Raw genomic sequence first — 12824 nt, forward strand, 5'->3', positions numbered from 1 at the left:
GGTTTTGTTTTAATTATATCCACGGGAACAGGTTTTTTTAAACATTTTTTTTTTATTTTTGTCAATTGAGATATGTGCTTGTAGATATTGAATAAAATCGAGTTTAAAATACTTAAAATTATATATTTCCATTTCTCAATTATTATTTTTTACCCAACACGCATAAATAAATGCCAAAAGTCGCAACAGAATCTTGGCAACAGCATACGAGTATGCTGAGTTTTTTTATTTGTAAGTTGACAGTCCTTGTCATGTATACAGGGTGTTTGTAAATAAGTGCAAAATATTTTGTGGAGTGGTTGCCGAAGTTATTTTGTGAAAAAAGTTCATATAAACATAGGTTGAAATATGCTTCTTTTCCTAGATACAGTTTAAATTTTAATTTTTTATTTATTTTTATTGATTATTTCAGAATTTTAGATATTGACTCAAAATTTGATGGTTGCATTTTATTTAGAAATATTGGCAGCAACCTACTACATAATGTATAAAAAGAAATTAAAATAAAATATGTTTTATTTTTTTACTCAAAAATTGTGCATCCTACAAAAAAATTGAGAGACCAATTTCATTCAGAATTCATGGTGGATTTCTAAAAAAATATCAAATTGGGAAAAAGTCAGTGCCGTTTTTTTTTTATAAAAACAGGTTGCAGCATTCTTACACGAATACCACTGGTGCAAGTAGAAATATTCGGATCACCCCTAAAAATGCAAATTTACGCCTCCAAAACGTTTTTCAAATTTTAAAAACAAAAACAAATTTATAAATAATTCGAAAACAATTCGCAAAATTTGATTTCGCATTGCAAAAATAGTGTATTTCAATAATGCAAAATTGGTTGCATTTTTTCGTAGCACCGGTCCTCCTTAAGTAGCCGAAAAATTGATTGGACTGGCACAAATGTTACCACAGTAAAAAAGTTGTTCATAGGGATTTTTTTTTGGAAAGTATTATAGACCAGTGCTTAAGCCTTCAAAAATGGTAAAAAGTGAAAAAAAATTATAGTAGGATGAAACCCATTGGAAAAGGAAGAGAATATAACAGAAATGAAAAGAAAAATAATTTTCGTGCGATCTGAGGTCGGGAAGGGGAAGGGGGTGAGTTTTTAAGGGTAAAAAACGGTATATCTTGATTTTCGGAAAAACTACAAGTCTTATGGAAAAAAGTTAAATGGCAAAGTTGTAGGTAATAAAAAGATCTACAACTTTTGTATCTACACTTTTTTCACATAACCTCAAAATTTATGTGAAAAATTGAAATAACGAGTTTATTAAAATAAACAATGTTGTTAAAATAACAAATTTTTTTTTTCACGAAATTTGGAGAAAACTTACCTATTTATGTCCCAAACACGTATTTTTTTTGATTTGGAATATTTATTTTTTCACCTTATTTTTACTTAATATCGAAAAAGCACCCTAATTTTCAATTGAAAATTCTCACATCAAAATATCTGCTTTTTTAAAAACGTCGGTGGGCTTTTTCTTCGTTGAAATCTCTACTTTCTGATGGTGTAAAAAAAAATATACATTACTATGGTAAGTTTTCTCAGGAAATGCAAAGAAACGAAAGAAGATTCTACAACTTTCTCAAAATATTGTAGATGTCTTATTAAATATTAACTTTATTAACTTATTTGGTTGTTAATTATAATAGTATATTTCGACTTGTAATTTTTTTGTTTATCAATGTAACATGGAATCTTACGTTTTTCGAGTAATTAAAGTGTAAATTTTAATAAATAGCTCAAAATTGTACATAATGATTAGAAAAAAATTTTCGGATTCTAGTTCGTTTCTTTGCATTTCCTGAGAAAACTTACCATAGTAATGTATATATTTTTTTACACCATCAGAAAGTAGAGATTTCAACGAAGAAAAAGCCCACCGACGTTTTTAAAAAAGCAGATATTTTGACGTGAGAATTTTCGATTGAAAATTAGGGTGCTTTTTCGATATTAAGTAAAAATAAGGTGAAAAAATAAATATTTCAAATCAAAAAAATTACAGCGTGTTTGGGACATAAATAGGTAAGTTTTCACCAAATTTAGTGAAAAAAAAATTTTTGTAAAAGAAAAATAAAAAACAAAAACTTGGTTATTTGAATTTTTCACATAAATTTTGAGGTTATGTGAAAAAAGTGTAAATACAAAAGTTATAGATCTTTTTATTACCTACAACTTTGTCATTTAACTTTTTTCCATAAGACTTGTAGTATTTCTGGAAATCAAGGGAAACCGTTTTTTACCCTTAAAAAATCACCCCCTACCCCTTCCCGACCTCAGATCGCCCGTAAATTATTTTCCCTTTAATTTCTGTTATATGCTCTTTCTTTTCCAATGGGTTTCATCCTACTATAATATTTTTGGTTTCAAAAATTATCGATCCTGGTCTATTAAAGAACTGTATAATTATGTTAAAGTAAAAACAATCGACTACTGTCAACCTACATTTTATTAAAATAATAAACAGAAAGAGTGACCGCAAAAAACCTGTGATTTTTGCCCGTTTTTTTCACAATTTGCAGAGAATTTAAAAAAATACATAAAAATATGTTTTTGGTCGCAAATTGTTGTAAAAAACTGAAATGAGCATAGCTTTGAATATTTCGAAAATTTAAAAAATCACCCCTACTTAGGGGTTAAAAAAATGCCAAAAATGAAGAATTAGAATATTACCAATTGATATAAAAACTATTAGCATGTGAATTATCTTAATGTATTTTTTTTTAATTTTTACAATTATTTCTGATATTCTCTAATTTTGGGGATGATTCCACCCTTAAGTGCACTCAGGGGCGTTTTCTAATTCAACATGCTTATGTCAGTCGTGAGAATAAATTTTTCTTTGTATCAAGAATCATACGATAGAAAAATTCACATGGTAATAGTTTTATATTTATTGGTAATATTCAATTCTTCATTTTGGGCGTCTTTTCAACCCCTAAATAGGGGTGATTTTTGAAAATTTTCAAAAAACAAAGCTACGTTCATCTTAATTTTTTGCGACGAGTAATTTGAGACCAAAAACATATTTTTATCTATTCTCTTTAGTTCTCTGCGAATTGTGAAAAAACGGGCGATTTTTGCGGTCACTCTTTAACATATTAACCTCTTTGTAGATTACGAAAAGGCCTCCCACTGCCGGCACCCTCTTCAAGAACTCCATGCAGGCCCTCGTCCAGAACCTGCAGAGCAAAGAGCCCCACTACGTACGGTGCATCAAACCGAACGAAATGAAGTCGGCCGCGGCATTCGACGAGGAACGTGTGAGGCACCAGGTCAGCTACCTGGGTCTCGTCGAGAACGTCAGGGTGAGGAGGGCCGGTTTCGCTTACAGACAGAGATACGACAGGTTCTTGAAGAGGTAACGATGCTTCGAGAATGCATATTCGTGTATATTTGTGCGTTAACGACACTTTTTTTGTAGATACAAGATGATCTCTCAATTCACCTGGCCCAACTTTAGATCGGGATCGGAGAAGGACGGGGTGCGAGTGATAATGGACGAAAACAACTTTACCGATGACGTAAAGTACGGCAAAACGAAGTTGTTCGTCCGATCGCCGAAGACGCTGTTCGCTTTGGAAAACGCTAGGAACGCTTTGATTCCCGGCATCGTCACTTTAATCCAGAAAACTTGGAGAGGTAAGTGGCTTAAATGAACAATCGTAGTAAAATTGAGATCACAATTGAAACGTTTCAGGTTACGTAGCCCGTCAGCAGTACAAGAGGATGAAGGCCTTGATGGTGATGGTGAAGGCGTACCGACTAAAGAAGGCGAGGGAATACATAAACGCCCTCCAAAAAAAATTCGCCCGCGCGAGATCCATGAAAGACTACGGCAAGAGCATAATGTGGCCGGCTCCCCCGCCGTCCCTACGCGACACCACGAAGATGCTGCGTCAGATCTTCAACAGGTGGCGGGCGGAGCGGGTCCTCGAGAGGATACCGCGCAACGAGTGGCCCCAGATGAAACTCAAGATCGCCGCCGCCAGCGTCCTCATCAACAAGCGACCGGAGTACGGGGTGAACCGCAAGTGGGAAGGGAACTACCTCGCCACCCACATGGAGAACAACAACTACACGGTGTTCAACGAGGCCGTCAACAACCTCAGGAATACGAAGCACTTCAACGGCGTCCTGTTCTCGTCGTACGTCACCAAGTTCAACAAGTTTAATAAGGTGGCGGAGCGGGTGATGCTCGTCACGGACCAGGCGGTGTTCAAGCTGGACTGCGAGAAGTTCAGGAATATGAAGGAGGGAGTGGCGATAGGGGAGCTGACGGGGTTGAGCGTCAGCCCGGGTCACGACCAGCTCGTCGTGTTGCACTGTCCGGGCGGGAACGATCTGGTCGTGTCGTTGCACTGCCAGAAGCAGGAGGACAGGATCGGGGAGTGCGTCGGGGTCATTTGCAACAGATATTCGCAGTAAGTAGATTTCGGATTTTGTACTTGGTAATTATTTAAATACAGTAGGCCCTCCTGGAGATCGGACGATGCAAAAAAATCTTTTTTTTTTTAAGGAAAAAATTGAAAACAAAATAAAAACACTTGATAAAATACTTTTTGACAGAATAAACATCAATAAATATGAAAATGATGTACAGGGTGTTCCTAAATAAGTATCGCAATGGAAATCTCTTGAAAACAGAAACATTTTCCTCTTCCATTTTACTCTCCGGGCTTTCGTTTTTGAGATACACCGTGTCAACATTTTTTCTTTGTAGTTTTTTACCAATATCTTAGGAACCCTTCTCGAACTTGTTGGACGTAGAAAAATTGACATTTGACAGCAAATTCTGAAGCGTCAATGAATTTTACACAAAAAGAGTTCTCTTACCGTTTTCAAGAAAAATTACTTTTTATGAACAAAAACAAACATTTTTCTAACGTTTCGAAAATCTTTTGTAATTAGTAGAGTTCAAACACAAATTAACAAAAGGTGAATATAATATATTTAAAACATCAAAAATTAAACAAAATCTTACTTTTTCTTGAGTAAATAATAAAAAATAACAAAATTTCAGTTCTTTATAAAAAAAAACACAGCTCGTCTAAATATGAATTAATGCACAAATAACAGAGTTTCCCCCATTTTAACACAGATTTTCTATAAAATAGAGTTAATTTGAAACTCAAATTACTTTTTGTTGTGAAGAAATTTGTAATTTGCCGCTTTTGAACAAGCGGAATCGTAAATTACAAATTTCTTTACACCAAAGAGTTATTTGAGTTTCAAACTAGGTCCATTTTATAGAAAATCAGCGTTAGAATGGAGGAAAGTCTGTTATTTTTGCATTAATTCATATTTAGACAAACTGTGTAATAAAATCTATAAAAATGTATTGCTGGTTGCCTATTTGAAATATCCTGATTCTTGCTGTCCTATTATCATCATCGACAAATCTTTTTGTTGCCACATTTTACTTGGGATTATTCCATTGGATAACGTTCCTTTTCGAATGCAATTAATAAATATTAATAGAAAAAAATTATATATGAACATCAAACTTCTAGAAAAAATTAAATTTTGAAACAACAGTGTTTTAAAAGCATTTAATATGAGTAGATCAGTATAAATTGTTTTTCAAACTGTTTTTCAATTACGTCGCTGTTCATATTCAGGGTGATTCACAAACGGTGACCAAAAATTGAACCTCGTATTCTTTGGTAAATTTTAAGGGGTGTCTTCCCTATAATGTTCTTATCTAGGACGCTTCGTTAAAAAGATACAGGGTGTTAAACTTAAAAAAATGTTTTAATTTTTTTTTAATAATTTAAAAACTAGTTAATGAAATAATTTGAAATTGTGCACATGTATTTATAAACGTTCAAAATCTGGGGCTTTTCCCTAAAATATACATGCTCCAGTGGCGGAGATACAAGGTATCGGTGGCATATTTTTCTAAATAAAATAGTACGCCACTGCTTTACAATAACAACCGTGATATTTTCGGATTCGTCTTTCAGTTTTCTACAAATTACTACTGTCTTATGTTTTTTGAAAAGCCTTGATTTTTGAGTAAAATTTAAAAAACGAACTAAAAATACATTTACTTAAATGCCATGACCATGACACACCACTATCCATTCAGTTATTTATTCGAATGAAGAAGTTAATAACATTAGTCGATCATTTTAATGATTTTATTTGAGTTAATGCTCAAAAATACCTCCGTTTGCACAAACAGGCGCGAAATCCTATTAGTAACAAAACTGCAATTTGTTCGAAATTTATTGTTGCTTGAATCTAATGGAAAGCATTATTTATTCTTTCTTCTAACTGCTCGGAATGTCAAAGTTGCTATCGCAGCCCACTATATAATTTTAATCCTCATTTTACTGGAATATGGAAGTGTATTTTCAGATTATTTTTTAAGTTTTACTCGAAAATCCAGGCTTTTTTCGAAAAACATAGGGGCGTAGTAATTTGTAGAAAATTGAAAGACGAATCCGAGAATATCACGATTTTTACCGTAAAGCAGTGGCGTACTATTTTATTTAGAAAAATATGCCACCGATAGGAGCTTCAAAATTTTAGGAAAAGGCGTCAGATTTTAAATACATGTGCCCAATTTCAAATTATTTCACTTACTAGTTTTTAAATTATTTAAAATTATTAAAAATATTTTTTTCAGTTTAACACCCTGTATGTTTTTAACAAAACGCCCCAGATAAAAACTTTATAGGAAACACTCCCCTTAAAATTCACCAAAGAATATAAGGTTTAATTTTTGGTCGCCGTTTGAGAATCACCCTGTATATCTTCATGATAATTTCCCGTTTTTAGTGACTCAAATAAATCCCGTATCGCTTCCAGTTTGTGTTATCATCAACCTGCATCCTTTTCCAAAAGGTGCTTTTAATCCAGTAGAAAATCCAACTAAAAATGTTTCGTTCTCTTATTTGTTCTAAGTATTATCTTCGCAATACCACAATTTCGTCTTTTTCAACGAGCAATTAAAATATCGAAAATTCGTGTCACTCATTATTTTTCTGAGAACCTTATCAGAAAATTTAGGAACATCTCTTCAACTATTGCAGCTTGAATTTTCTTTCCCGTTGCTATTGCATTTCTAAAGAAAATTTTCCTATGTATGGAGTATTTCATGTCATTATTGACTATTTTTTTCTCTCTGGTGTTTCCACTTTTTTTCTTCTTTGGATTTACTTCTACACTATTCTTTATCGTACCTTCAACAGTAACAGCGGATACTTTTGTCAACGAACTACACATATCAACAGCTTCACTTACATTTGCATTAGTTAGACTTTCAAAAATTCATAACTCAAATTTGAAGCTGGAAAAACCATCTTGCGGAAAATGACATAATAATATGTAGTTTAATCTTGCGCAAGATGGTTTCTGTCCGATACATAGTTTTTGCACAATTGCGTTATAAACAAATTAGGGTCTTTTTTTGCACAGCGATTTATTATTAAAAATGGTCCGATTTAAATTCTGAAAACGGCGTCTGAAAGTAGACGACAAAATCTCCAATTTGTATATCTCGGATTTTTGTCCTGGGTAATGGGAAATATGCTAAAAATGCCCTTGAATGTCGCCCGAAACAATCGAAAGTACGCTCGAGCAACGAGCGGAGGACTCTGGAGGACTATTATCTGTCATTTTCCGCAAGATTGTTTTTCCAGCTGCAAATTAGACGGAGTTATGAATTTTTGAAAAAATTTTAGAGGTTTTTCCGGATTTTCTCTGTAAAAAATTAAGCGATCGGGTCGCACAAAAAAACATTTTCCAGGTTTTTTTATTCTCTACAAAAGCCCTATTGAGAGTAAGTCGATTCCATCATTACTTTTTGAGATATTAAAATAAAAATCAAAAAAATGTCAATTTTGTACAGTTTTTATTGTTTAAAAAATAATTGTTCACGACTTTGCTGGGGAAATCACTTGGGTTTTCATTTACCTACCAAGTATTTTTCAAAAGGAAATACATGAAATTTGCTGTAATATTTAAGTGTGAATCTTTATTGATTGGCCTAATCATTTAATACGAGACAAATAATATTGAACCGTTATAAAAATCATATATTTTATACGCTTTATCCATAAATTCGAACGCGAAATATACAAGATACGTATATTTCATTGAATGATTGCACTATTTAACAATTTCACGTGTGTTTTCGTATTAATTATATTTAGAAATATCATTTTTTGTTTTTATTTTACATAAATATCTATTACTAGCCGTTTACTGGGTATTGCAAGTAAAATTCACTGCTAGTTAGGGCACATAGTCGTTGTTTCCTGTAATACTAACACAAAGGAGTCTTGTCTGTGGCGTTAGATATCTTTGAAGTTTTCTGGCACGGACGAACATTAACGTGATTTGATAAAATTTAAAAAATAATAACAATTTGTTTGAATTAGCTCAATATCTTATAAATAGGGAAAGAAATAAGGGAGTTGATGATATAATTTTTTTTTTCTAAAGAAATTTAGTAAAAAGGGCAAAACATTGTTAGGGGTAGAAATACAATTCTTTTTGATTTAGTACTTTTTTATCTAATTTCTTCTAATCTTTTATATAATTTTTTTTCTGTTAATTCCGTACAAGAAAGGGGGCTATCTAATAAAACAATCCAAGTAATTTGATAAATCATAGATCAAGTTTTATCAGTTTACGCCAAATGTTTTGAGAAATGTCTGAAAAATATGTGATATAACACCCAGTATCTTGTACGCGGGAGCCAATGGCTGCACTGACAACTCGCCCAGTAATTGAAATCTTTTAAGACGGGAGCTTACTGTACTTTAGAAATTAACGACATAAGTGTGATATATTTTTTTTTCCTTTTAAGAATAAAAAATGCCGAACTGCCAGTCAAAGTGTCCAAGACGATATCGTGCTCGTTGGGCGGTAAACAGAGACTCATCAACATCCAAGTCTCGGCGGCCGAGCAACGACCCACCTTCAAAAAAGACGGTAGCAACGTCGCCTACGTGCTGCCTTCAAATTTCTCCATCCTAGAAAACGGCAACAACCACATAAAACAGTAGAAATCACCCAAAGAGAGTTTAAGTGCAACCGTACGTTTTATTCAATGCCGTCGCGTCTTGTAAATCTTAAATTGAGGAAATTATTAGGTTTAATATGGGGAACTTAGTGCCTTTTTGTTAATTTTCGCGTACTTCCACATGAGAGTATATATTTTTTACGTACTTGTAGGAACAAATTTACACTTTCGGACGTCTGCAGCAAAAAAAAAGGGGCGAACGTTCGTAGATATATCAAGATAAGTAATTACGATTTTATACAATGAAGTATAAGTTCAAATAGTATTAACCTTTACCAAAACAAGTAAAGCATATGAGAGGACGTTTAGATTCGTTTCAAAGCCTTCGAAATGTTTGTTATTCGCAGCTAGAGTTTCGGAAATGTGCAATTCTTTTAGTGGTCAAACTTAAAGTCGTTTGTTGGATTCATTTTGTTATCTTGTCTGCTTTATTTGTGAAACTAGTATCGTAAGAAGAGTCTGTGTTAAAAAAAATGCTTATTTTATAAAAGATATATTTTATAGGACGAACCGTTATATTTTTGGAGTGAATATAGGCACGTTCTACAGCTTTTGTACTTAAAATTTGTGATCTCCGCAAAAGTTTTTCCACACGAAGTTGAATCGGGGATGTTTTCACGTTCCCGCTACCGATTGCGGTTGCGGATCGCTGTTGTTATATTTTTTACGGTTGAAACAAGTCCATATGGCATTTTATTTTTTTTTTAAGCATGTTACGTGAATGTTGCTTAATCTGTATTTTTATAAGTACTCTTTTGAAATGATTTATAGTATTTATTGTTTTTCTCTTTTAGTGCCATTAATTATATATATACATACCTATATAGATTTTGTATCGGTCTAGATACAAACTTAGTCACGCTAAATATGTGCCTTAATAATAATTTTTAAAAGCACTCGTATTTCTTTTTTTCCTCCCCCCCCCCAAGTCCTTAATTGTAATGTGCTGTGTATTTCGCATAGTGTTCAGATGATATGTTGTATCCTACACTTGGAACGTTCTCTATCTTTACTTATCGTGTATAAAAAGGCCAACAGAGGGACTTCAAATCCTGTCCTATTTCGATTTCCATCTGAGACATGTCAGTGCTCGTCATAATTGTACAAGTATTGTACAACTTGCGAAAGTGCTATGGTATGACAAAATTCCTAAAATAAAAAAAAATCTATCTACCTGTTGGATATATCAAGGTAAGTGTAATCAAGTAGGGATAATCTAGATTTTACCAAAATCATTCTACTCCATCTCTAAAATCATACGCCCGTCGAATCACATTTTCCACACACCTTACCTGTCTCACAGTCTTTGAAGTTTAATCATTTCTTACTATTTAAAACACGTCACTGTGCTACAGTTCTTTAAAACGAACGTTAAAAAAAAAAACTAGTAACTATTTATTCATAACATAACGACACTTTTATTACAAAACATTAACAAATCCTAAAGTGCAAAAAAAACGAATTTATTTATTCAGGGTTGAATCTTTAAGAATGACTTGAATATGGCTGGTGTGGCGGTTATAAGCATTAATCCTACCGTGCGCCCTGTAGGTCCTCCGGGTCAGTATCGGTGCTTGACTCGCTTGAATGTGTAAAATGAAGAAATCCTCCGGGTCCTTTCCGTAGAATTCGCAATTAGCGATGGCGTTCCTTAAGAGGCCCTGAACACATTTCACAGCTTTTTCTACCCAGCGACCCTAGAAAATATCAGATTTACGCTTGATAGAATAAGGATATGATTTTATTTACGATTGTGGTTTTAAACTGTTTGGCCTGAGCGCATTTTCCGACGCCGCTTTTGAATTTCGTAAAGGGTACGCATTCTTTATGGGCGAGTACGTTTTTCAAGTAAGCATTCGCCCTTTTCAAAGGCATTTTACGTATAGCTCGGGCAACTGCTACGAGGTTCTTAAATTTCACTGTAAGGTTAGAAGCCTTGGCTTTAATAATTTCGCTTCCTTCCAGGTTTTTGAGAGAATAACGGTGAGAAGAGCCGTACTTAACCATTTTTTTAAATCGAGAAAATCTTTGTTATTTGTTAAACACTTTTAAAACAGTTGCTAATGGCGGTTTAGTAAAAACTAAAAAGTTACTAGTCCCTCTACTAGTAAAATTTCATTAGCTGGGGATTAGATCTAAAACAATTTACCGTCCAATTATATGCACCTAAACAATGACAGATATAGTACCAATACAGACAAATATTTTACCGATTTCAGTAAGATTCTACTGCGATTTAAATTTGTAGTTAAAATTATGTCAGATCAATTAAACACAAAAATGAATGCTCTTCATTTATGCTTTGTGGTGTTCTTAAAATCACAGATATAGCAATACGATGAATTTAAAGTTGTACAAGGTAAATAGAAATATGGGGACTACAAGTTACTTTTTTTTTAATTTTCGCTTTTAATATAAAGTATTATTTTCATGTTCTGTCGTCTAGTAATGCCGATTGCCGATCAGATCTGTGACGTCATTATAGATCTACTCTTGCTGAATTTCAGAGCAGAGCAGAACGGGGCAAAGCAGAACCATAGAAAATATAGTACTATATTTTCTATGAGCAGAACGGTCATAAACGCTGTACATTTAACGTCAAAATTTTTAACCTAAGAAATGTCAATATCAAAATAGCCAAAAAATTTACAGTAAATGATGTGATGTTCAAAATAAGGTCACAATGAGTGAAAACCTGACAGTTTTAAGTTATAATGAAAGTCTGCTAAGACAATCGGACGTGGAACTCCTGAAAGGACCTTACTGGTTAAATGACACAATAATCTCATTTTATTTCGAATATCTGGAAACTGAGCGATTTCGAAACATACCCTTTCTTTTATTCGTGTCCCCTGAGGTAACCCAATGCATAAAAGTGTCACCGCAACGAGAGCTACCCGTATTTTTGGATCCTCTGTTGAACTCAACCTTGAGAGATTTTATTTTCTTTGCTTTAAACGATAATGAACTCATAGACTCTTCGGGAGGTTCCCACTGGAGCCTTTTAGTGTTCTCAAGACCTGAAAAAATGATGTTCCATTACGATTCTTCTAACGGCAGTAACGATATGCAGGCTATTGAATTGGCGCATAAGCTTTTAAGATATTTTTCCCTTCCGATTCAAGACAAATTTGAGAATGTGCCTTGTCTTCAGCAAAATAACGGTTATGACTGTGGAATTCATGTTTTGTGCAATTCTGAAAGGTTAGCAAGTTTTGCGGCTCATTACGAAAAAATCAGAGGCTGCCCCAAGATAACTCATGAAATGGTAACACAGAAGAGATGGGAGATCTTGCATATTATAGAACGGTTAAAACATAAACATCGGTGATTTTTACTAAAAGAAATTAAATTAATGAAAATGTAATTCATGTATAATAAATTTTAAATTATTGACTGATATTGTTCATAAACATGAGTTCTTTAATTAATATAATTACAAAAAAAGACCTACTTACAGAAATCAAAAATATTTTACAAATAAAAAAATGAGAGTACCTATAGCTATTTTCTATATTTTTTTAAAGGGTCAGAATTGAAAAATTCCCTGTATGTCTTAGTATTGAAATGTTATATTTTAAAAATTTCTAGTAAATTGAGCCTGTGTAGGCTTTTGCTGAATTTCTCATAATTTCTGAAATGATAGCAAAAAGCAGTTGAGATGTCGCAAGGTCGATTTTTTTATGAAAATTTAAAACTGCAGCTTGGTTTCTTGATTTGTTTAAGAAATACTGGGTTATTTTCATATTTGATTGAATCGTTCATGTACATGATACCTAC

The 12824-nt window shown here is 33.3% G+C and overlaps 3 protein-coding genes across 4 annotated transcripts in view; 2 read left to right on the forward strand and 1 right to left on the reverse strand.

Moving 5' to 3' along the window:
* LOC108904210 (myosin-IA) overlaps window positions 1–9940 on the forward strand; it is a 52751-nt gene extending 42811 nt beyond the window's left edge. For both annotated transcript variants that reach the window (XM_018706670.1, XM_018706671.1), the window contains 4 exons: window positions 3124–3368; window positions 3432–3649; window positions 3708–4431; window positions 8829–9940. In XM_018706670.1, the coding sequence (XP_018562186.1) occupies window positions 3124–3368; window positions 3432–3649; window positions 3708–4431; window positions 8829–9027 (1386 nt within the window). In that variant the 3' untranslated portion in view covers window positions 9028–9940. The remainder of the gene's footprint in view (window positions 1–3123; window positions 3369–3431; window positions 3650–3707; window positions 4432–8828) is intronic.
* Window positions 9941–10503: 563 nt separating this feature from the next.
* Window positions 10504–11107, reverse strand: LOC108904212 (60S ribosomal protein L17-like). Its single transcript, XM_018706674.1, has 2 exons — window positions 10794–11107; window positions 10504–10741 (listed from the first exon to the last, which is right to left on the reverse strand). Exons 1-2 carry the CDS (start codon window positions 11049–11051, stop codon window positions 10508–10510), a joined length of 492 nt encoding a protein of 163 aa, XP_018562190.1. The 5' UTR covers window positions 11052–11107; the 3' UTR covers window positions 10504–10507.
* A 507-nt stretch (window positions 11108–11614) lies between these two features.
* LOC108904211 (sentrin-specific protease 8) lies at window positions 11615–12438 on the forward strand. The gene has a single exon (XM_018706673.1). The coding sequence runs from the start codon at window positions 11728–11730 to the stop codon at window positions 12373–12375; it is 648 nt and encodes a 215-aa protein (XP_018562189.1). The 5' UTR covers window positions 11615–11727; the 3' UTR covers window positions 12376–12438.
* The last annotated feature ends 386 nt before the right edge of the window (window positions 12439–12824 follow it).

Source organism: Anoplophora glabripennis, unplaced genomic scaffold (assembly GCF_000390285.2).
Source record: "Anoplophora glabripennis isolate ALB-LARVAE unplaced genomic scaffold, Agla_2.0 scaffold259, whole genome shotgun sequence".
Lineage (NCBI taxonomy): Eukaryota > Metazoa > Arthropoda > Insecta > Coleoptera > Cerambycidae > Anoplophora > Anoplophora glabripennis.